Genomic DNA, 26,395 nt, shown 5'->3' on the forward strand with positions numbered 1-26,395 from the left:
AGGCCAGTGGTAGAGTTGGGAATGGAACTCAGGTCTCCCGAGTCCCAATTCTATGCTGTATCCACTAGGCAACACTGCCTCCCTTTAGTGACTCGCAGACAATTATTTTAAAACTAGTTCAGAGTATTGCATTCAGATCAAGCCCTATTAGCTCCTCACTCAGTTCCATTTTTGTACTGTTCAGTAGTTAACATATTATAACCACTGGCTGTGCCTACGCTAGACTAGGTCAAATAAAATTTCCCATTGTTGCTATATCCCCAGCATCTATTGATTTTTGTTTCTATAGGAATATCCATTGAAAAATGTTGCAGTGACTGCTTAGGATTTACTCTTAATTCATTCTCTCCTGAATTTACAGACCTACTTCATTGGCCTGGGAAGTAAAGAAGATGTCTCCAGGACGCCATGTAATACCAAGTCCATCAACAGATAGAATCAGTGTAACATCAAATGCTCGAAGAAGTTTAAATTTTGGGTATGAAAACAAATAATAAAGACACTAAAGGAAAGCTAACCCATTTATTAAAAGAGTTCAGGGTTAACTGGTACATCATTTTCCTTTTGCAGCTAATGTATTGTTTTGGGAGCTGTTTGCTAAGCCAAATTTTGATGTGTTTGAACCCAAATGTTGATGTGTGTGAACATGAGAGAGAGAAATACCCAACACATTGTTTAAACAAAACAAAATACTACTAAAAGACCTCATTTTTTGCTTATATTTAATCAGACATTTTATTCCTGGGCATTCCAATGACCTGACGATAAAAACTAATCAATATACCTCATGTTAACTGTTTAATAAGATCAGCAGCCATTTCCTTCTACAAACAAAGGTCAAAATATATGTAATTGACATTTTAAAATTGCCTGTGTATGCACCTGTGTATGGCTAGCTGAGTATGCAGGAAGTTAATGTTGATCACTAACAATGAATGTAAAATGAAATTGATTTTGATGAACAGCAAAATTTATATTAGTCTGAAAGACAGAAAATACTTATAAAAATATCAAACCTCTTATTCAGATAAGTGCCAGTATATGGAAAAATTACATTTAAATTATTTAACTCTGATTCAGGGGAGCATTATCTTCACTAAAGCCCAAGTTCTGGAAAGTACTTAAGCACATTCAGTAAGTCCATTCATATTCAGGACATGCTTTAATTCCAGCCCATTGGGATTTACTGCATGTGCATGCTGTCCCAGATAGACCTCAATTCAGGAAAGCATCCCTAACATTTGGAATATGTAGCCACTGTGGTTCAAATGTTCAGCTGCCTTATATCAAATATTTCTAAGTTAGTATCACAAGTTATGTTTGGTAGATAAATTGGTGTTATTTAGAAGGAACTATAATATTCAAAAATAAATATGTCCATTTTAAGTGTCTGTCTGAATATCAAGTAGTCCATTCGAATTCTCACAAAAAAGAAAACTAGAAAACACTTCCCACTAAGGCCAACCTAATAATAATTGTCAAACCTCTCAGTGTACCAGATTATTGTTGTATAAAGAAATTAGCAGCTAATTCAGCTATTAATTTAGGAGGTATTTGATGACTTAGGCCCAATCCTGCATTGAGATGAATGGATTCCTCAGTGCTGGATTGGGGATTTATTTGGAGCTCTCACTTGCTGGGTTAATATGGATTGTGGATTGTATCAATGTCCTTGGCATGTAACAGGGTTGGGTAATTGCTAGCCTCTCTGTTCCTGAAACATATCCTGCAGGTTAATGAGTATATGAAGTTGGTACATTACTGCCAACTTCTGGGAATGTTGTCTATTTATCTGCTTATATAGAGAATGAAAGCTACCAAGATGAGAATGGGAGGAATGTGACTAAATAAAAGCAGTCGAATGAGAGATGAGAAACGGGGTGGTAGGAAATAGTATAAAAGCTCTTTAGACTAACAACCAAAATATATTTTTCACTTAAGTCATTGTTGATTGTAAGTGTGTCCAGCTTTGGTTTATTTTGCAAATAATAGTTTTAATTTTGTGTTTTGGGACTTTACATTGTCGCTAACACAGAGAGCTAGTTGGCAATTCCCATATGTTAATAAACCAAAATAGCAGCTAATGGATTGCTCTTATTTTGCCACCCTTCAGACATCTAAATTCCTTCCCTTCTCTCTTTCTCACTCAGGGTATGTCTACACTGCAGTCAGAGGTGTGACTGTAGTACGTTTAGACATACCCTCTTTAACTTTGATCTAGCTAGCTCAAATAACAACAGCAGTGAAACTACAGTAGTCTGGGTGGCAGCATGTCTTGTACAAACCCGCCTGAGACCCTGGGTATGTACTCGAGCGGCTAGCCCTGACTTCAGCCTAAGCTTTCTCCCCAAGCCTGGCTATTTACCTAGTTCCTTCTGACTAGACAGCCACCTCTACCTCTCTTATGGCCTGTTGGAGTTAACAAGCCACACAAGTCACAATGATTCAGCAGGTGCAAATACCTTATGGAGGAGGTTATGCAGTCCCAGCCCACGAGACTCCCCTGTACAGTGACCACCACCGGCGGTAAGCGTCCCTTTTGTGCACTATGCATAGCTTGGAACTGGCAGTACCAAAGACCAAGGACAACTCCTGGCATGAGAGCAAAAAACACTCATGGCCACAAGAGCCATTCTCTGCAGAGGACTGCTCACGAGCACAGCATTTCCTCCCCAAGCCAGGTCAGGTGAGATGTCATGTGTGGATCTAGCCAGACTGGTACCCAAGATCTCCTGGATGGAGGATAAGGCCAAATGGAAATGGGATCCGGCTATCCAAGTCTCTGGAATGTACCTGCTCTGCTGGTGTCACACGCCTGCCAGACAGGCTGGCAATACAGACGCCTCCAGCCCTCCCCCTCCCACTTGGGTATTTCCATCGGTGCACCACAGACCCCTGGCCCCACGGAGACATTCCTGATGGTGGAGGAGTTAATCCTTCCCTACCCGCAGTCGCCTATACTCTCGGGCCTTTCACACACCTGTGACATCCCTACGCCAGAGAATGAACCCTGCAGCTACTGCCAGAGAAGCCCGTCCTGCCGCCACCACACCACAGCCCTCCAGTACTAATGGTCCTACCGTTGCTGGAAGTGTCCTCAGACTATGAGGAATTCTTGGAGGCAGAACCATCATTCTGGTGCCATGCCAGAATCTGGATGTCTGACCCAGACCATCCTACCCTCTGGCATATGAACCAACACAGGAGACATGCTGCCGATTCCTATGGGGCCCGCTGCGTCTGATGGTCCTATCCTGCTGGCTATACTGGGGACCCTGTCAGACGCCACATACCATCTCAGGCATCCTACTGGGCATCCCCTGTACACCCGCCGGCACCATCGGTGTATGAAGAGGAGCACATCAAACCGGTATTGCTGGCTCTATCAGTCTTGACTGGAGCATCCTTGTCACCAGATGAGGTGATCATCCCCTTCCCACTCTCTCCAATGGATGATCACTGGCAATATCAGGATTTGCTATGGAGCATGGCTGTGGACCTGAGAATCCTGTTGGAGGAGGTTCAGGACCCACAACATTGGCTGTTGGACATCCTCCAATCCTAAGGGCCATCCATGGTGGCCCTCCCAGTCAACAAGGCCATTCTGGAACCAGTGTGTGCACCCACATCTAAGCGAGCAAAGAGACGATACTTCGTACCAGCTAAGGGGGCAGATTTCCTGTTCACCCATCCGCCCCCAAGCTTCCTGGTTGTTCAAGTGACTGCAGAATGGGTGAGACATCAGCCGCAAAAATCCACTCCTCCAGACAAGATGGCTACGAGGCTATACTTACTGGTTAGGAAGCTCTATTCCTCAGCGTGATTGGAATTCTGCATGGCTAATTATCAGGCTGTGCTAGCCAAGCATGACTTTGATAACTACAATAGGCTAGGTGACCCACACACCACGGTTCGCCAATGGCTCTCCCTCCTTGGGTATCTGGCAGCCTGCTTTTATGTGATGCCACATGCATAGCTCCACACGCTCTGTCTACAAGCTTGGCTTCTCTCCATTTACAAACCCAAAAGAGACCATATTGCCTCCAAGGTCACTATCCCAGTGACTGTGCTGTCCTCCCTCACATGGTGGTCCGATCCCTCCAAGATCATGATAGGCTACCCCTTCAACCTACCCATGCCACAAGCCACCATCACAACAAATACCTCCCTCGCGGGATGGGAAGCCCACTTAGTCCACCACACAGCTCAGGGAGTGTGGACGCTGCAGGACAGCAGACTGCACATAAACATACTACTTTGGGCAGTCTGCCTCGCATGCAATGTCTTCCTCCTGCTCAGAGAGTCCCTACATGTTCAGCTCCTCTCCGACAATATCGCAGCAGTTGTATATGTCAATAAGCAGGGTGGTGTCAGGTCTCCGTCCCTCTACTATTGTCCGGTTATGGAAGTGGTGTATCCGTAACCAGGTGACGCTTCATGCTGCGTACCTACTGGGTGCCCATAATTCCCTGGCCAACACACTCAGCAGACCTCTCTACCTCGACCAATTGTTGGAGCTACACGATGCCATGCTCCACAACCTCTTTGCAAAGTGGGGCACTCCCTGGTGGGACCTATTTGCCACTCATGGAAATTGAAAACTCTCCCTCTATTGCTCTAGAGGAGCTCTAGGAGAGAGCTCTCAAGGTGACGCTCTCCTTCTCCCCTGACAGGCGACCTCTGCTACATGTTTCCCCCCATTTCTGTCTTACTACAAGTGCTACACAAGATTCGCCGGGACAGAGCCTCAGTCATCCTCATTGCTCCTTTCTGGCCCCGGCAGTTCTGGTTCACAGACCTCCTCAGACGCTTTGTCCAGACACCACTCTGCCTCTACACACTCCCAGATCTCCTCACACAAGATTGATCTGGATCTTCTTCACTTCATAGCCTGGTATTTGGATGGGCATCAAGTGTAGACTGTGCTTGCTCCACCCACGTTTGGAAAATCCTCACCCAAAGCAGGAGGGAATCCATCAAGGACTGCTACCAAGCTAAATGAAGATGCTTCCTATCGTCGGCTCATTGCCACCACCCCTCACTGAGCACAGTGACCATTCTCGTTGTCCTCAACTACCTCCTTGCCCTCGAGGTGTTGGGCTTGTATTTCAGTTCTATTTCCATACATTTAGCAGCAGTTAGCGCCTTTCTACCACCTATGGATGGCACGTCTGTATTTATGCACCCCACCACTGTCCACTTCCTGAAAGGATTACTTAACACGTTTCCACCGGTGCTGAAACCCCACCCCCTTGGGACCTTATTCTCATCTTCTGTGCCCTCACAAGACAGTCGTTTGAATTGATGGCATCATGCTGCCTCTCCCACTTCTCGATGAAAGTGGTATTCTTGGTGATCATTACCTTGGCCAGGCGAGTCAGTGAGCTCGTGGCTATGATGGCAGACCCCGTGCAACGATATTCCACAAGGATAAGGCGTCCTTATGGCTGCACCCCAAATTCCTTTCTAAAGTGATGTTTGAGTTCCACCTCAATCAATCCATCCACTTGCCAGTATTCCGCCCAATGCCATATACCTTCCCCACTGACAGGGCCCTGCACTCCCTCGTCGTTCGAAGTGTACTGGCATTCTGTCTGCACAGGAGTTGCCCATTTTGGAAATCAACTACGCTTTTTGTGGCCATCGCCAAAAGGGCAAAAGGAGAAGCCCTCTCATCCCAGCAAATCTCCAAATGGGTTTTGGGGTGCATCCTTGAATGCTACAAACACTCCAACCTATCTCCTCCTAGCAGGGTCATGGTGCATTCTACGCGGGCCCAGGCCACCTCCTCAGCCTCATTAGCAGGTGTGTTCTGGCAGGATATCTGTTGAGCAGCAACGTGGTGCTCTGTCCACACATTCACAGCACACTACACCAGTACACCTGCAGCAGCAACAGACATGGCCATGGGTCATGCCATGCTTCAGACTTCAGCTCCATTGCCATCCTCTCACTCCCTTTTGCGCTGATCACCGCTCGCGTGTCACCCATATGTGGAATACAATTGGGACCATCACTTGAAGAAGAAGAGGAAGTTACTTGTAACTGGAGGTTCTTCAAGATGCGTGGTCCCTATTCCACTACCCACCCTCTTTCCCTTCTGCTTCGGATTGGATTATGCAAATGGTAAGAGGGAAACTGGAGGGGCGTCGACTTGCACTAGCTCTTATACCCTCAGCTGGGAGCCCAAGGAAACGCACTACACATGTGCAAAACACTTTTGGACTCAGGTGCGTGGCGTGCATGCACACCCATGTGTGTGGAATACGGATACAGTCTACACATGTCGAAGAACTTCCAGTTACAGGTAAGTAATCTCTTCTTTACATTTCACCTTATTCAAGATATTGTTCTCAGTGGGTTTTTTCCTCTAAACCAAATGCAGAAAAGGAAAAGTTGTGGCACAACCTATATGTATATATATCACTGCAATTCTATCCATCTAGAAAAGCAGAATTTAGGCAGTCTTTTATCTTTCTTAAGGATGGAAGAACGGCTCCCAATATCTACAATTTCTCTTTGCTAGATAAGTAATAGAAACCTTTGAAATAGCATGGATCTGTGGATTTATTTTAGCTAGATGTATAGTGGAAGCTTAGAAAGTATGGAGGATCCATGGATTTGTGTAACCTATATTTATGTCAGAATCCCACAACATAGCGGCCTTCCTGTGCTTGGCCAAGCTCATAGTCCTTTCTACAGAGGGCATTGTGGATTCTTGGGCAGAGAACAGGGAGCCTTCTTTGGGGGTGTTGTGCAACTGGCTACTTGGTGCTCCCCAAACACTTTTTTCATGCTTTATAAAATTGATGTCTTTCCATCAAAGGATGCCTCATTTGGGAGCCATGTTCTTTAATCGCCAAAGTACTGAGACCTCTCCTCTGCTATTAGCTCCTTTTTATTTTTGGTTTGTTTGAGACTTTGGTTTCTTGTTGAATTAAAGTTCCACTACTGTTTGTGTATGGAGAAAGTGTAAAGAATCTCACTCTGGGCCTTTGTAGCTACAGCACTACTTGCTTCTCCTCTCTGAAATTTTGTATAATTGGGAATGCTAAATGGTACCCATTCATATGTGTCCTTGGTAAACTAGGATCGAAAAAGAATATATTTTTTTAATATACTAGTTCCTTTCTGTGTCTTGGTTTCCACTGATGCTGTCATTCACCCTTTAGCTCAGTCAGAAAACTTTTGTAGGTTTTTTTCCAAGTTAAATATCAAGAAAATTTTCAGCTCTGGAAATTGCGTAAGTACAGAAAGAGAGATGGGGGCAAGAATAAGAGCTTTCCATTGGTTGCCAAGGGGTTCCATTTTTTTGGAGCCACACCTCAATCTGAGCCAACGAAAGCCAAGACACAAAAAATGAACAAGTAAGATATTCTCCGAGAAACCATCTCTTTATTTGATCAGAAATTGTTATATCTATGAATTATTTTTTTACTTAGGAGTCCATCTGTGACAATTGCTGCCACTCGTCTGGCTCCTTCAGGTGTAAGTTGGGCCGATAAGGTGAAAGCTAACCATGGAGCTAAAGCTGCCACTCCACAGCTAGCAACTACACAAACCTGTATGCCAACACCAGTGCAGAAGTCATCACGGAGAAATGGCAAGTGTCTTTCAGTGAGCTATTATATAAAACTATATTATTATGGCCCAGCTATTGAAAAGTTAGTTCAAACTGTGAGATGACTTATTTCATAACAAAAATAAATCTACTTGTCAAAATCACGTCTGTTATTACAGTACATCAATTTACTTTTACATAAAATATCAGTAAAATTAAATTAATTATCAAAATGTAGGTTCGTCCAATATTGCATTTTCATTGCTGCAGTTGAAGTTGAGGAAGATTTCCCATTGCAAATTGGTGTTTTCAAGTGTTGATAACTTTTCATAAACTAGTAACCTAGCTGACACCAAATATAGAAAAAAAAGTTACTAGAATTTTTGGTTTAATGAAACTATTTACCTTTCTTTAAAACTCCTTCAGAGGTTTGTTTTCTAGACTTCATCATGGACATCAGGGATCACAACTAAAAAGCAAAAAGTGTTTTGATTCTCTGGTTCAGAAATGTACAAATGGCCCCACAAGAATAATCTTTGTCTGAGATTTACCAAAAGAGCTTAAAGATATGTGTCCGCAGAGACTAATGCACTAGACCTATGCTAAAGAAGTGATAATGGATGGCTTGTTCTTTCTCTGAAGAGTTGCCACACTAGATTGTAGTTCCTTTCCTTTTGTTAAAGAGTGTCTTTGGAGAAGCTTTTAATTCACAATCTTTTGCTGTAGAAAAGATTGTTTCACTGGAAATAATAAAAAAAACAAAAAAACTTTACCTATGCTTGGTGAACTTTCTCTCTCTCTCTCTGCCAGCCTATAGTGGGATTTTCCAAAGATTGGTTTCCCCTTTTATCTTTTAATTTATTGACCCAGTTTCCTTCATGCAAACACAGCAGCGAGATAGTGGAAGTAGATATCCCAATAAAAATCAATTTAGAATTCAGTTTCTAAGATACTTAGTATCTTAAAGAAAAACTATTAGAAAAGAAAGACATGCACTTAGTGTATTTACACATTAAAAGTATTGGTATTAAAAACCATTCACAGTATATGGAGCTGTAAATTTTCATGATTTTTTACAAATCTAGAGTAATATGTGTTTCCGGCCTCAAAATATCTTTTAATTTAAATTAATTCACTTTTGTAACAGCAGTTTCCTATGGTCAGAAAAGAACAATTGAAAGCTCACTCATTTCTTGTCTCTCATCCATTCTGCTCTGTTATTTTATTGGTCTGTCTCTCTGAGCACCATTTTAAAATTGCCTTTTAAAAAAAACCCCAAACTGAACATATGTCTGTAGTTTCACTTCTACTCCTCAACAGGTTTATTTTTGTTGATTTTTTTTTTTTTTGGGTCTGGCATTTTTATATATTCTTGACAACATATTTATAAAATGGAAAACTGAAAAATTGCTGTTACTACATGACAGGACTGCCAATATGGCACATGATTTATTTCAGTGATATATGTGATTTTCACACAAAAATAAAATTAATGTACAGGAGAAATGAGGAGCAGCAGATATCACCAGCTCTTGTTTGACATAGGTGAACTATACCTCATACAGTAGTCAAAGAAGTCTTATTTATGCCCAGCAGACTGAGCAATCTGATCCATATTAGAGCTGCAATATTTTGAGCCTGCTGTGAAAAATGGATAACTTTAAAGAATATCATCTCAAACGACAAGTTTTAAGCGAAATGTGTCTGTTTAAAAACTCTTCACAAATTATTTATGATCATGAGGTGCCATCTCCTGAGGAGCAAATAAAGGAAAACTACAGAAAACATAAGGGTATTGACATGCTGGAAGGGAGAGAAGTGTAGTCTGTAGCTGCTTGGTCCCATATGTGCCCACCTTTGAATTGCATACTGGAAAGGGTTCCTGTAAGATTTATATTGTACTCTCCTTGGTTAGGGACTATGTTTATACCATGCCAAATACCGTGGGGTCTGTATGATTGTACTATGGTAGCGTCTAGAAACCCCAGATAATACACTTTGGTGTTTGGTGGTGATCAGACAATAAGATAGAAATTAACTCCCAGGAAAGAGGCTATAAGTTCCCATCTTTCTGAGAGCCCACTTCTGGAGGAAATACCATGATTTTCAAAGTTAGAGCTTGGTCTGTCTGTCTGTCTGATTTTTTTTTTTTTTTTTTTTTGGTTTCCAATTGTTACATTTTTGTAACAAAAAATTGAATACATTTTGGAAAGCAGCTGCTTCTTGTGCTTGAAGTGTACCACTGTTGCTTCAGATCTGCCTGTTACTGACAGCTTCTTCGATTCCAATGCTTTCAGTTTTAGTAAATATCTAATTTACTTTTTATTATCTCTGCAGAAAGCAAACATGTCATACCTCTCCATCTCAGTGGATTCCCACTCTTGGGTGCATCCTTTCAGGATGTGATTGTTTGCTTCCATACCGTCAAAATTCTGGTTTGTTGAAGCATGGAAATAGTAATTCTATAGTAGAAACTAGGCTAAAGGAAGATGATAAAGAGCACTTTTCATTTCTCAACACATCACCTCACAGAAGCATGAGCAAAGGACTTTGTGTCTGGTGGGGAGAGGAGTGAGGAAAGACAAGCCATGCAAAAGGATATTTAAGTTGTCCTGATTAAGGTGACAGACTGTTCTCTCAAAGAAACACATATTAAATGAAAGGTTGCTGATAGAAATAAAAGATTTACAGCTATCATTTGAATTGCTTTTCGTAGCCAGAAACAAGATGATAATATGTGTAAGTGTTGTGTTTAAGTTTGAATAATCTTCTTCTCTATAGTTCCTAAAACAGATGCAACTGCTTTGGCTATTCATATTGCAGAATAGATGCTGGCTGAACATCCCAGGAGATGGAAGAAATTCTTACTTTATAGGAGTAAGAAAAGAGGTGGGGGTATCTTGATCAGAGATATCCAAGGTCTTTAAAAAAAAAAAAAAAGCTCAAGAGAGGCTACAGACTCTGCCTCTAGGAGTGTCATGGGTTTCATATGGGTACCATGCCGATACAGAAAGTACTTTGTCTTTAAGGAGTACCAGGGAATGGTTACTAGTTACACTAACTAAATAGTAAAACTGAAAAAGAAAATGTTGATTCTTTTATTGGTGCACCAGTTCATACTGAGTACAGATGCTGCACTCGTTGAAATATTTGAGGGTATTTGTACCCTGCATCTTTGTTTTATTGGAACATCTAAAGGGGCCTTGCTCTATCACTGATGTTGCTAAGCCACTGACCAGCCTCTGTGTCCTCTTGGGGCAAACTTAATAGGTGTATTGATGAGGATTTGGGCTTCATCTTGTTCTTCCTTGGGCACTTCATAGTCTTAGTCCATATCAAGATTTTTCATCTACAGTCTGTGTCTTCATCACTTCAGCATTTCAAGCCCTGTTTACTCCTTTCACCAAATCTTTCCATCTGTAAACTTTGCTCAGCATGCTATCACTATGTGTTACAGGGTGCACCATTCATCGCTGGGCTGGCACCTTCTCCTGGTCACTCCGGGGATTAGCTCCTGAGACCAACACTCCCATCCACAGTTTGCATGCCATCACTCTACTATGGTCTGCAACCTCTCTCACTCTAGAACCTTCAGCATCTCATTTGATACTTAGCCCTCTGGCTAGGTCACTCAGCGTTCCCCCTTCTGGGGTTCAATCCATTAGTAGTCCTAGGCAGTCTTCCCATTCTCTGTCTCAGTTCTATGCCACATTCTCAGTGGCTGGTAAAGGACCCTGGGCCCACCCTATTTTCCAGTTTCCAGTCCTCAGCTCAGCTGTTCTGGGCTTCCTATCTCTGCCCTGCTGCTCCTTCCCTGGATACTCTGGTTCGCCTTCTCTCTCTCTTGGTGTATCAGCTCCAAGAACCCTCTTCCCAGGGAGTTACTTGCTGCCTACCTTCCTACAGCCTTTCCCAGCAGCCCCCAAACCTTCCTCCTCCTTCCCAGGGAGTGACTCTCCTTTCTCAGCAGCCCCAGTCTGTAGTCCTCTGTCTGGCTTTATAGGCCCTACCTGTTCCTGCACAGGTGGGCTGGCTTGCAATCACTTAGTTCTCTGCTCCCTGGCTGCTCCTCCAAGTGCAGCCTGGGCAGTTAATTGGCCTATCCGGCCACCTTAACCCCAGCCAGACCTGTGTGGGGGGACACCATCATCACACCACACTTCACAATGTCACTTGTCTCTCTTTTTTTCACCTTGCTTACAGGTAGGTAAGATGCCCAGAAGCTTTACTAAGTTTGCATATTGTAGAGAGAGTATCCTTTATGGACATGCATAACTACCATGGAAAGGTAAAGCTTGCGGAATTGTTTTGTATCTCTGTGGAGCATGCTCGAAGACCTGAAGTGCCTGTGTCATTTGCCTGTGTCAAGGCTTCAATTCCCTTAGCAGTGTAGTGTGCTATCCCATGGGACTTGGCACCAATTTTTCATAAAATATGGCATCATTGTCTTCAGAGCACCATGCTCAACCTATTTAAAGAAGTGAAAAGTTATCTCCCAGTTTGTGACTTACGCTGTCCTCAACACCTATTGGTATGGTTAGGATTTTGTCACAGTTATTTTTAGTAAAAGTCATGGACAGGTCACGGGCAATACACAAAAGTTCATGGAAGCCTGTGATCTGTCTATGATTTTTACTAAAAATAATAGGGGTAGGGGCTGACTGGGCATTTCTGAAGCCCAAGGGGAGGGATGAGAGCCCTAGCCCCACTTTGGGAGAGAGAGGGTCCAGCAACCATTGGCCATGGCAGTTCCAAGCTCCAGAGTTCCCCGTGGCGGCTTTGGACTCCAGGGTTCCCCCACCGCCTGCAATGGCTGATGGTTGCAAGGTGCCCCTGCCGCCCACAGTGGCTGAGAACCCCCAGTTTCCCTGTCACCCACTATGGCTCTGGGGGCTGGCCGCGGTGGCTGATGGTTCCGGGGCCCACACTACCTGTGGCTGCTAGGAGGTGTGGGAGCTCCTATGGTGGCTGGGAGATGTGGAGGGGAGAGGGTCCGTGCAGTGGCTGGGGACTGTGAGGGCCTGCTGCCACTAAAATCTATGATGTCCTCCACCGGGCTGACAACTTTGGCCCACCACCTGGTGACTGAGGTGGAAAGTGGTCTCTGGAAGTCACAGAATCTGGGACAGAAACTGGAGAGTTGACGCTGTATTCACTGGCTAGAGTCAAGAATTCTCTTGAAGTGAATGAGACCCCCGTGGTCTGACTCAAGCAAAATCTTAGTTTAAAATTATCTGGAATCTTATTTTTTGCAAAATGTATTGTTCCTAAATTGTCCTAGTTGAAATTCTGAGAGCACCGTCTTGCCAATAGGAAGATGCATTTTTGGAACGGAAAGGGAAGGCATTGCAAAATAAAGGGGATAATTGTCAAATGACTGACCTCATAAACACTATGACATTGAACTGGTGCTGACATTGGTAAGTGCAAAAAACTGTATAATTGGCACTTGAGTCTGCACAAAAGAGTTTGCAGTGTCAATACAGAAAGCGTGATTGAACTTTCAAGTTACACTAGCAATTAAACTTTTTCATCCTTGGATCTGGGGGACCTGTTGTTGATAATCATTTTCAACAACAGATAGATTTCCTAGTATAAAAGTGGACAGTGGTAGACTCCAGCCTTCCAAGCTGTTGATTGAAATGTCCCTCTCTGGGCTACTGGGGCTTCAGTGAATTTTATGAACTATATTGAAAATGTAAACTTTCAGGTGGGTAACATCTTCCTAAGGGGCTAAAAGGAAGAAAGCACCTTCCTCATAGTGGTAGCCTTAGAAGTTTAAAGAGTGAAGAATTATGCCAGTTCTAAATTTTATAGTCTGTCACCTGCAGCTGAAGAACTCCAAAAAAAAGCAAAACCTTCTAGGTCCTGAAGTACTGGCCTATAAGTTTTCAATGCGTTTTGAAATAAGTCTCAAAACACTTGAGTTCTAAAGCTAATGTCACTCTTCTTTTCTGAAGGGTTTTAGTTGGAAATTTGCATCTTGCGAATGTTTGCCCCAGCTTTTGATTTTGGGGACAGTAATGAATTTTTCATGGATAAATTGGATTATTATTAATAATAATAAAAAATAACAAATCATGTGCTCTGTACAGGTGCACATCTCACTCATCTTCTCATATGGAATGTCCCAGCCATAATGGAACCAATATGATTTTGCTCAAGTGAGCCACAGGAGTATTTGTGAAGTTCATAGAGAGATTTTACACAAGGGCTCCACATGTGTTATTGAGTAATAGTAGCAGGGGTGGGGCTTGTGCATCTGGTGCTATGCCGATCCACTAGCCATTGCACCCACATACACTATGTGGCGATTCATCGTCTTGTGGGAGGGTTCTCCCCTACCCTACAGTACCCCCTTTTCGCAGTGCAGAACCAGTTACTTGGGTTTTATGAGGGGCAACATTCCTGCAATGCCTTTCATATACAGATCTCACATTACTTTATAAATATTTATCAAGCTCAGAGCATTCTTGTGAAGCAGGTTAGTAATACATTGTATGCATTTTATGGTTGAGTGAACTGGGGAACAGAAGGTTTAAATGACATGGGATACCTGACCATTGCACTCCACCCTTCGCAAATTTACCACTCCTGAAGGCTACAACCTTGGTTTTTTGCCTGTGTAATCTAAGAAGTATATCTGTTGCATAGTATTTGAAGATATATGATCCTCAGAGCTGCGGTAAGCTATTCTGGCTGGCATTAGCCCCCAAAGGCCTTTCAGGCAACCAGCAATGCTGGGGCATAGGCATGCCACAGCTGTACTCCTCTTTCTCCTGGCTGTGTACACCCTGTGCTGCCAACAAAGAAGAGAGTGGTGTAGTGCTGCTACAGGGAATCCTCTACTACCTGGATTCACTGGATTTAAGTCTATATTGTGCTGACAGAGTGGGACCTGAGAATTGGGCCTATTATCTTCTCCTGTTGTTAGAGAAATGGGAAAGCTGCAGCTCAGATTTCAAGTCCTTGGGCTGACAGCAACCTTTTCCAGTTTTCCAAAGCCATCAAAAAGGGGAAAGTTGTGGTGGGATATTTCTAATTTAAAAGCAAGCAACATTTTTAATAAAAATAAACTTACTTCATGGTAAAGGGCACCAAAAAAACTTTCGTTTTCTTCATTTCCCTTTTAACTAGTAGGCCAGATGCTCAGTTTGGTAGCATAATCTTCAGATTTCTCTATGTAGATCTTTTGGATGACTACTGCTCACTAGAATCCAAGATGGAGGAATCTCTTAAGACATTGCTGAAGGAGAAAACAAAGTTACTTAACTCTAATGAAATTCTCAGAATGCACTGCCTCCACAGATTCACACTTGTCCTCCTGCCACCCTGTTTGTCTTGCCAGATGACTTTATGGAGATAATATTTTCAGATAACTATACTTACAGGTGAATAATCTCATTTTTTCCAAAACTTAGTTTTATACATTTTCATAATTTACAAGATTAATCCAAGTGTGAATGTCAAATAATAGGATTCTGTAATGAATAATAGCTCAGTGATTCTCTGTCTCCCTATTTAGTTTCTGATCTTTCTCCTCCTTCTCTGTCCATGGCTTGTGCAACAGTTGCCCACTCACTTTCCCATGCTGTATATCTGTGTTTTCTATAGATATCTTATTTTCCTCCCTCTCCTCTGTCTCTTACCTCCTCCCTTCTCCTCTATCCCTTGCCTTCTTACCCTTCCTGCTTTGTCTCTGTAGGCCAGAATGAATTGAGATTGACAAAATAGTCTTTCTTTAAAGTAAACAGTGGTTCATTCACAGAACGTGATATTTGTCAGGTTTACTTTTGGCTCAGCTCTATTCCTGCAAGCTTGATCTTGCTCCTGGTTATGTGTATGACAACATCAATAGACCTGCACTAGGAGCAAATTGGAGAAATATCACCACAGAGATCAAGGCATAGTTTGTTCCCCACTAGGTTGTCAAAGCAGGATTTATTGCACATTAAGGAGACATAATCCGTGTTGAAAATTGTACTTCTGTTCTCTTTTTCCTCTTCTCTTGTGTCATTTTTTTTAAATAGCGTTGTTAATGGTAGTTTACTAGATTGGATGATTTAGGTCTCTTAACAATTTTGCCTATATCCATTGCCTGAGTCAACTCTTGTGGAGACAATGCTTCTTGTTATGACTGTCAAGAGTTATTGCTTCTTACAGCATTGCATTTTCTTTGTATTTTCTTTACTACTCTTTTTCTTTCCTATTTACTGTCCAATATTCCTATTTTAGAGTTACCAGAGGTTGTGGTAAAATAATTTCCGTTCCTACTGGGCTCATGCTTCCGGACACTCATCTGTTCATAGCTCTACACAGTGCCTCTATAGTACCTACAGTAATAGTCTATAGATTTAAAATTTAATGAAAGTTACCTGTGACTTAAAGTTTACTAATGATGGGGAAGGCTAAGTAGACTTAGATAATATATCACTGGAAAAGAAATGTTTAAGTGACCCCAGATCTCATGAGGCAGAATTTCTTGGAGCATTGCATATACTTGGATAAATGTATCTTATTGATGATACCAGTAAGGCTTCTGTGCAGTTTTGCACAGAGAGTAACTTTGCAGGAATAAAACCCAAATGACTGTGAGGGCCTCAAGATAACAGATGGCTTGTTACTTTCATGTAATACCGGAGCAAGCAGAGACGGGGAAGTACAAATAAAACTAGAGAATGAATTATTCATTAACAAAACTGGGCAAGTAACCAAATCCACCATGTGATACTTAGCATGTGGAGAATGGCTAGCATGCTCTGTGAAAATAATTCAAGACTTCTGAAAAAAAAATTGTTATGCAGCAGGGATAACACCTTGGTGAGTGTTAATTTTACTCAAGATGAAGAGCTATGTGATGTAATATCAGTGAAGATATTAGCGCTGCAAAATTTTTGTTAAAATAGCATTGTTTATTCTAGCTGAGAACATAAGACAGTGATGCGTGAATTAGACATTAAAAAGATTTAAAAAAATACATGAATACGTGTCAGCTATCTAATATAAAGCTCCAGTTCTTCTTTGAGTAGATTCCCTATGGGTGCACCACCATGATGCTGATCAGAGAATTTCAATAGCAGTCTTCCTGTGCATGCGTGGCTCCCCATCTGCCATGAGGCTAACCACCGTTGCACGGGCAGTCCCTCCTCAGTTACTTCTCAACCGCCCCTGGCTAGAGACGGAGCTGAGAGCTGTCCATTCACAGTTCATTAACTCTTACAGTTTTGCAAATTTTTAGCTTCCCTTGAAGCTCTTTTCTTTTAGTATTTCATTTTTGTTAGCCATGCAAAAAAGAAGAAAACAGAAGAAGAGTCAGCCTCCCACCAACCCCAATGTGAGGGGGACCTCCCTGGACAAGGGTATGCCTGGCGCTCCAGGCTTCATAAAGTGTCTTAGCTGCAAAGAAGCCCTCCCAGTGATGGATGGACATTTGCAGTGCATTCGTTGCTTGGGGGAAAAGCACAACCAACAAAAATGCGAGTGATAGCAGCAGCTAAAACCCAGGCCCAGAAAGGACAGAGAGTTAAGGCTTAAACTCCTGCTCATGGAGTCGGGCCTTCAACCTCTGAAATCCTGGCAAGAGCTATCACCGCAACCTTCTGTGTCGAAGGTAGGTGATCCTAAGGTGATGAGCCACTCACTCAAGACTGATAAGAAAAGGTCTGTGAGTCCCCAGAGTGATCCCTGACCGAGTTGGAAATTATCTCTGGCCCCACTGGTGTCGACAGCACCAAGGCCATCTGGAGGTGGTACCAAGGGCACTCTCGGTACAGCACCAACAGAGCAAGTTGGTTTGCCCAAAGAGCCGATGGGTACAGGCAAGGAAATACTGGTACCTTGGGGGCATGAGAAATACAGAAAATCCTCCCTGGGAAAGGCTATTTTGACATGGTCTGTGATAGCGACAGTGACAGCAGTGCGTGCAGCACCACCGGAACATGTGGCTAGGTCCGTATTTCCGACTCCATTGGTACTGGTCTCTCAGCACTGACAAGCACCAGTACCGTCCTCACTGGTGGATTTCAGATGCGTAACGGACCTCTTAGTTTCTGATGCACCGGACTCACCCCTACTTAGTTCTGGGGCTTTGGTACTGAGTTCGCCCAGACCGCTGGACTAGATGACATCTCCGGGCCACATATCAGCTTTCTCCTCATCAGAGTTGGACAGTGAGCGAAACGATTTGGGCTTCCACCACTCATCTGACCTGCCATACAGGTCCCAATTTCATCAGGGACGCCAGGCATACTGCCCACCTGACCCGCAACCCCAATGTTTGGGCAACCAGGTTCTGGCTGCTGGCCCATTACCCTCAGTAACTGTACTTGGACCTCTGGTAGTCCCAGAGGCAACAGGCCTTCCAGGCACCGACTGTGGTGTAACAACAGCCAAGGAGACATCCTCCTTCAGCAGAGGCATCAAGGGCCTCAGAACCTCCTGAGGACCTGGGGGAGGAAACTGAAGCTGAAGTAGAAATGGAGGACACCCCTCAGATCCGCCTTTTATTGTCTTCACCTGACGAGGTGGTGACGCCCCCATCCCCAACCATGGCAGATGATTTTAAATCATTCCAAGAATTAGCTCAGAGGGTGACGGAGACTTTACAAATACAGCTGCATGAGGTGACTGAGCCCCACCACAAACCAGTGGATATCCTACACGCCTCCATCTCTGCCAGAGTGGCCCTCCCAGTTAACGAGGTTCTTCTGGACCTCGCCAGAGTTATATGGCAAACCATGCAAGCTGACATGCAAGTGGACAAACAAAAAGTATTATGTGCTTGCAAAGGGTATGGAATTTTTATTTTCCCACCTGCCTCCAAATTCCATCATTGTGGATGCAGTTAATTCTAGGGGAGGCCAATACCAGCACAAATCTACCCCATATGATCGAGACGGGAAATGCTTAGACATGTTTGGCAGAAAAGCATATTCATCAGCTACCCTTCAGTTCTGGATAGCAAATATTCAGACTTCGTTGGCCGAATATGGCTACCAAAATTATGTAAAGTTAAGCACCTTTATTGATCACATCCTGGATTCTCACAAGGACCAATCTATGGCCATAATCAACAGGGTCAGCTAGTGGCAAAACCGTCTCTCCAGTCCTCCTTGGATGCAGCAGACACAGTGGCACATTCAATATCCATAGCTGTGGTGATGAGAAGGGCTTCGTGGCTGCATCAGTATGCCATTCTCGGGAATTCGGCTACAGATGCCCAATTTGGCACAACCATACTGTCATCCATATCAGACTTGACTCCAAAGTCCCAGCCTCCAGTGGTGGGCATTGCTCAGGAGTCACCTACAGTGGAGCACACATAGGGACACTACTCAAAGAAGACAAAGTTACTCACTTTGTGCTGTAATGATGGTTCTTCAAGATGTGTCCCCCTCTGGGTGCTCTGTGACCCACTCTCCTCCCATCTACTTTGAAGTTCCCAATTTATTCTGCAGTAGAAAAGGAACTGAGGAGGGAATGCCCATGCATGTTGGTTAGCCTCATGGCAGGCAGGGAGCTGCATGTGTGTGGGATGGGACAGATTGCCATTGAAATTCTCTGATCAGAATTGTGGAGGCACACATACACCTACAGTGGAGCACCCATAGGGGGAGACATCTCGAAGAACCATCATTACTGTGCAAGGTGAATAACTTCTTCTTTTACACCTTTACCTAATAAATAAATCAACAGAATATTGCTATATATATTTTATATTGGAAGGACCTCATCAAGTAAGTAGTGTCTTATAAAATACAATAGCAAAATTGTTGTGCTATTACAGTCATTGGATTAAACGCTGAAGTAAAAATTGAGAGCCTGTGACAGCAAACAAAGATTAATAAATAAATGTATATATACCTGCCTCTTATTAAAAGGCTCCACCTGGTGGTAATAACAAATATATTATGATAGTTTTATGCTATTGTGTCAGTTTAATTATTGTTATTGATGCTGACCTTTGTAATGTGCTTTGAGATTTGCTAATGAAAAAGTACTGTATAAGTACAGTATGTATTCTTAATAATAATAATAATGGTTATAATTTTATTATTTTAGAATACCTAAAAGTGTGGTACACGTGTCAAAATACAATCTAGATTGCAAGAAAATATCTGACGGTGGTCTATCTTTTTATTAAAATTGCCATAGATATAAAAGATAATGGAGATTACCTGCGGCTACTTTTTGTCCTAATGTGTTAAATCCTGGGCTTTTCTATATGCTTTATCTTCTACAAGAGGTAACTTTACCTGTCTTTTAAACAAGTAGCAACTTGTTCACTAAGGACAATGTCAAATAATGAAGATTTACACTTTAAGGTACATCAGGAGTTATAATGTACAGCATACTCTGAGTTTAAAGAAATTATATCTAAAACTCTTTTAGTGCCTTAGCCTTCCTTATCTTAGAGGTGAACTCTAAAACATTTTTGTTTGGTTTTATTTTGCATGGAGGATAGAAAATATTATTAAAACTTTTCAAAACTGCATAATATGCTTAAAATCTGCCACTTACCTGATCCCTTTTGGCCACTTCCATTTTGCTTATAGCATTTCTGATTGCTCTTTTGTCCCAGAATGATGTATTTTTTGTGTATTGTGGTGATTAGATTCAGCCAGCATGGCTTTAAAAGATTTTTTTTTTTTTGCAAGTTATTCATTTTGGAATAATTTATGTTCTGAATGTCTTTTCCATGCTTGCTTTTGGGGCATTCAGCACATAATTGTAGGGTTAACTAATTTTCCCTATCTCTTTGTGACTCATCTTTAAGTTTGTACTTTTCTTGTTGTTTTATTTAACGTTAGCATGAATAACTTTGCGGCATCTACTTTTTTCATCCCTTTCAGAATTTAGTAAAGGACAGTGAGGACTCCTGTTGGAGTTCTACTCTTATCTCTTCTATTTATATTAATAATGGAATGATGATCATAATAATTAATTAATACATAGTATTTACATAGTACTTTAATTCCAGGATCTCAAAGTGCTTTCAATCCAATAATTAAGCTTCACAACACTCCGGTGAACTATAGTCATGGGCATTGTGATCCAAACCCATTGAAGTCAAACATATTTTAAATAACTTCAGTGGGCTTTGGATCAGGCTCTACCACTCCTTAAATATTATTGCCATACAGGGAAGTCCTGGGGCCCAAATCTGTCCTGACCTACACTTTTTAAAGTCATTGTGGTTTCATGGGTTGTAAGTCAGGATAATTTTTCCCATGATTTCTGAAGAAATTTTCCTGCTTCCAGTAACTTTGTGCAGAAACTTAACTGTAACCCTGTTCTGGCAATAACACTATTAGATGAGTTTAGACTATAGGTAAATAGTATTCACTTTAGAGATGGGGGAGACTGAGGCACAGATAGGTTAAATAGCTTTTTTGAGGTCATTTAGGGAGTCTGTGGCACAGCATGAAATAGAACCCAAACCTCTTGACTGCAAGTCCCCTTAACGCTAACCAGAGGCACGCTCTCATCTTTATTTAAGTATATATTTATTTATTTAAGTATATATTGGAGGAATAAACTTCGGCCTTCTGCAGAGGTATACTGTCTTTGGTTGCTTGATAAACAGAAAAAGTCCCTTTGCAAACAATGGGTCCTCTGAAGTAATATAAAGTAGATTTATTTGTAAATATTGGTTTGCTCTTATTGCAGCTGTCTTATATTACCAGCTTTGATGATATTTAACAGATAATAACATTTTATTTTTCTGCAAATTGTGAACATGGAATTATCATTAACAGCTGTTAGATCAAATGTATACATACTGTAATTCAATTTAAAAACAACAATTGGGGCAGATAGTCAGCTGTCGTATGTATCTTTATAGCTCCATTGACTTCAGTGGAGCCTTCTGATTTACTCCAGCTGACTATCTACTCTGGCATTTCCACATATTTGTTTTCCTGTATGAAATGGGGAAAAAAGGTAACTAGATTAAGCCCCCACTAATTGCAAAATGTTAGGTATTGACAGGTGATGAAGAATAAATACACAATTTAGGATGCTTTTGTTTTGTGTCCAGTTCCAAGTCTGTCTGCCTCCCTATGAAGTTGGACCCAATTCAGCTCCCATTGAAGTTAATGGAAGTTGAATCGGCAGTAACATTCTGTTTTATGCAATCTCCATCATTGTTGTTAGAAGTCCCAAGACCGTAGCATTGCAACACTTTGTAATACAATCCCTAGGTACACTGGAGTTCAATAATTTGCAGGATTTCGTACCCTTGTACTGGTTTACAATGGTGCTTCAGAGTTGTTGGCAAAAAGGATTCAAGGATTCTGGAACATAAAAATTGAGAGCAAGGCAAGGCACTCATATATATTGTAAAACAAACAAATGTGTCATACAAGGGAACAGATGTCTTATTCCTTCATCTCCCTAAATGGTTGTCTAATCACCAATACTTAAAGCTGGTGCTTTTAAGTATGAGTGTGGCTACTGGAGGGGTATAAGATTTTTCAAAGAGCATAATAATGCGCCCAATATATTTTTAAAAACTTTTTATATGTTCATTTTAAAAACCATGTGTCCAGTATTCAAATTTTTGAGTCTTTTTCTTCAACCACCTGGGCACATGTTTATGCTTACATACATGAGTTGACCTATCGGTATTGGTGGAATTACTTGCATGCATAAAATAAAGCTGGTAAGTTTAGTGTTTGCAGAATAGGGGCCTTGGTCATTAGAGAATGATGTAGAGCCTAGCAAGGCGAAAGATTATTAAAAGTACTAAAAGTATCTATTTCCTAGATTTTTTATTTTAGAAGCCAAGACTATTTGTACACTTTTCACATATTCTATTGCTTAATTTTAAGAGTAAAGGGCAAAATTCAGAGAACAAAGGCAAATATTAAAATGGACAAAAGCTTGTTATTTTCCACATAGCGTCTCCTGGAATAAATTTCCTTGTTCTTGAATGGATTTTATAGATAATACATACTCCTGTCCATTAGAGTGCAGACAATCTGCCAATATACTTATATGTTAAACAGTCCAAGTTCATAAAAGATTTCCTTCAGTTTACTTTTGAAAGCAAAAAAGTAAGTAGAAGCTTTAATAATGAGTCTTCCATAAACTTTGTGAGAACTGATTTGCTGATAACCTTTGAAAATAATGATAATGTTATATGTTCTTCTCTGTAGGGTACAAATCCTACAAAGTTTGATTGAGTAAGGCTGATTCTGCAAATATTTAGGGATATTAACTTTAAAAGCCTTTTAGATGTCCCCCAGAACTGAATCTGGCAGAAATCTGACCTGGGAATGATGGTATTATTCTGACTTAGCAGTTATTGGAAAGGATCTAAACCGAATCAGTACAGTTTATTATTTAATATTAATTAATCCAACACTATTAGGTCAAAACTATTCCAAATGATAGTATTTTTAATAAAATGATCTTGTATAAAACTGTGATCAATAGAAACATTTCCATGAAATTAAAAACAAACAAACAATGGAAACTGCTCTTCTAAACAAATAAACTTCCCCTGCAATTTGCAACCCAAACTTAGCAGCATTTTACTATTTCCTGAGACTTAGTAAGTGAAATTATCTGGAAATTGACACTAAATAGTGTATTTTTGTCATCCGATCTGAGAGAAATGCAAAAAGTAAACAGCTCACATAGAAAAATAATAAATTATATTTTAAAAAATACTTTCACTTTTAATAGCATATGGCCTCAGATCCTTGTGCTTGCATGCATGCCCACTGAAGTAATTGGGCTCTACATAGGTGCAAGAGTCTGTGCATTGAGCTCTGATTGCGGGATCAGGGCCTTAGAATGATCATAGAAACATAGATAGGAAAACCTATTGTTAAAAAGCATCTGGCTTCATTCTGCAAACACTTATGCTCATGAGTAACTTTGCTCATGAAAATAGCCCCTTGGAAGTTAGTGGAACTACTCCCATCAGTAAAGTATGTATGTGAGAGTTTGTAGGATGGAGGCCTATGATTTTTAAACTGATAGTTCCCCTTGGAAGGAAAATTATTGAACAGTGTCTAATAGATTTCCTAATATTTTTAAAGAGGAAAGAGCAAGAGCAATTGAGACAATGTTAATAAAATAGTTGCTAATTTGCAAAATTGTATTTATAAAGCTTTTTCTTGGTGGGGTGTTGGTTTTTTTTTTTGTAGAACGGAAGGATGCAGAAGGATGGGAAACAGTTCAACGTGGAAGGCCTGTTCGATCTCGATCTACAGCTGTAGCAACAAAAACTCCTTTAGTTGCAGAACTGTTAAGGTCTAAAGATGACAGTGACAAAGAAAATGTAGTCTTCAGAGCATCAGAAAGTAAACAGAAGAGTTCGTTCAATGGAGATAGTGCATCCAAAAATACAGAACCTCTCCAGAAAGATTCCTTATATCTAAGTGAGCATCCTCTTGCTGAAAGGACTCAGGTAAGTGTAATTTGAAAACACTTCTTTATCTTTTTATTTTGCTAATGTTTATATAGAAACATTAATCAAGGTTATTATGTCCACTGGTTTATTCTTTAACCTGTTTGTAAAGTTTTAAAATATTTTGAAATTTTATCAAATCTTTTTTTATGTTTAATGTACACAATATACATTGTGAATGACATTAATGTGGTGACATAAACTGACAGTGACGAAAAACTCATTTCAGATAGAGATGCACTATATATTTTACAATGTCTAGAAAAATAACTGGGCATACTTATGGTGGTAGGCAGCTTAGTTGAAGTCAGTGGATCTGCTCCCCTGTAAGAGCTGCAGGATTGGACATGTTATTTGTTGGGACAATAACCAAAATGTTTTAATTTTTTTTTAAAGTGTAAAAATCAAATTTGGCTATAACAGTAGTTTCTAGCACAGACAACCAACTAAAACACATCAGAAATATTATCTTTATTCACTTTTGCACAATGAGTGCCTGCCTATGTCATCAAGGCCACGTGCCCACTTTGGGAGTGGTTCAGACTACAATGCCTCCTGGAGTTCCCAGGCAAATGGAGTAAGTCCCTTGTAACTCTCATTAGAGGAATGCAGCCTAATCTCCCCTGTGTGGCTGACATCTCTGATGGATGATGTTGAGCGGTTGGTATATGGGATATATCCTTTGACACTTAAGGCGTGTCTGTACAGCCACGGTGGCAGGCATTGACGCAGTGGTATCGATTGAACGGATCTGTGTAGACCTGCTCAGTTGATGGAAGAACACTCTCCCATTGACTGAATTAGTCCACCTCCCAGAAAAGCAGAAGGCAGTGTCAACGGGAGACACTCTCCTATCGACATAGCATTCTGAAGACGTCATACTACGTAGACCTAAGTATGTCAACGTGAGATACGCTAAATATGTTATGTAACTACCGTATCTCACGTAGACCCAGCGCAGCAGTGTAGACCAGGCCTTACTGTGGCCCCTCCCCACTTCCTCTGGTGGTGACTAGAATCAGGTGACAGTCTCTGTACTCTAAAAATATGCATTATCATTAAAGTGACAGGTTTGCAATTTTACCTTGCTTCCATACAGAGAGGTGAGAAAAATAGCAAAGGAGTGGGAGAGTCCCTTGCTTCCTCTCATTATTGCATTTGTGCAAGGGTCAGGCAAAATCTGGCCATCAATGTAATCCTTTATGTGAAAATGAACTGTTATATGAGCATTGTATAAAACCCTAGCTGCATAGATATTAAAGTGCAGTCAAAGGAAATGTGTTTTGCTAGCAGTGCATGTAATAAAATCATTTGTAATAGTAGTAATGTTGGTGGAAATTATTTATTGGTCAATATAATTTGGTTAAAATATTATTGTTAGGAAAGCTTAGTAAGAAAGTTATAGCAGTTGTCTCCATTGTTGTATTGAAGTATTTTGCTGGAGTGGGAATGTTTGTGTTTTTCAACATTATTTCATAAAATTACCATTGATTTTGCCATATAACTATTGATTTTCTCATAAACAGTGTTGACTACACTGTAAACATAGTCAAGCAAATATAAATATTGCAAATAAGTATATTAGCAACATTGACTATGATATAAATAACGTCGATGCCAATATAAACAAAATATTGTAAATTATGTTTAAATCATTAGAATGATAACACTTAAAGTACGCATGTTGTTTGATTTTAACAATATGAGGCCAAATTTTGCTCTCATATTCACCATGTAATCCCAGTGAGTTTACAGAGTTACACTCAAAGAAGCATACCTGCTCCTGCCTCTGCAGTTCTGGATGGTCTCTTTGAAAAAGTATCAGTGTCATTCTTCTGCCTAAGTGGTGGGTGACAGGTTTCTAGCGAACCCATAGTATGCATATAGCTCAGCTCTGGGAGCCATCTTTTTGTAAGAATGCAAGAAGTAGGTGGGCTGAGGAAGGAGTATGGCCTGGAGATCTGCCACTGTACCAATCCTCCCATCCTCTTCTCTGCAGGGTAAGGCCCACATAACATTTAGCTTTTATTTATAGACAGGTATTAACACTGAATAGATCGTATAGCCTTTCTGCCAAATTCTGCTTTTAGTTATGCAGCAGTGCAACCTCATTGACTTTGGTGAGGCCACAAGACCCTGCATTTTGTTGCTTTGGAGATATTTCCACCCCCTCAACTCTCACTTGCTCTTCTCTGCACTTTAAAAGGGAGGGGAGAGTGTAAGCCTTAATAAAATAATGTTGTAGTATATTTCCATGTGTTATTCTTCTCTTCTTTTCTCAAAGTCACCTCTGCTACATCTTCGTGTTCAAAGTTAGAATTAACTCCATAGTTTTGAGCTGCCTATGCCCTGATTTTTCAGAGTACTTAACATTTTATATCACTTTCTGTATTTAGAGCAGTCTGCATTGATGT

The 26,395-nt window shown here is 41.1% G+C and overlaps 1 protein-coding gene across 1 annotated transcript in view; it reads left to right on the forward strand.

The window, feature by feature from the left end:
- The window catches only part of SCAPER (S-phase cyclin A associated protein in the ER), a 322,376-nt gene that overhangs the window by 62,758 nt on the left and 233,223 nt on the right, over positions 1–26,395 (forward strand). The window contains exons 7-9 of the mRNA XM_067534777.1: positions 362–478; positions 7,443–7,603; positions 23,719–23,981. Of these exons, the coding sequence (XP_067390878.1) occupies positions 362–478; positions 7,443–7,603; positions 23,719–23,981 (541 nt within the window). The remainder of the gene's footprint in view (positions 1–361; positions 479–7,442; positions 7,604–23,718; positions 23,982–26,395) is intronic.

The sequence above is a fragment of the Emydura macquarii genome, unplaced genomic scaffold (assembly GCF_026122565.2).
Source record: "Emydura macquarii macquarii isolate MOO-44397 ecotype Brisbane River unplaced genomic scaffold, CSIRO-AGI_Emac_v2 contig_3451, whole genome shotgun sequence".
Lineage (NCBI taxonomy): Eukaryota > Metazoa > Chordata > Testudines > Chelidae > Emydura > Emydura macquarii.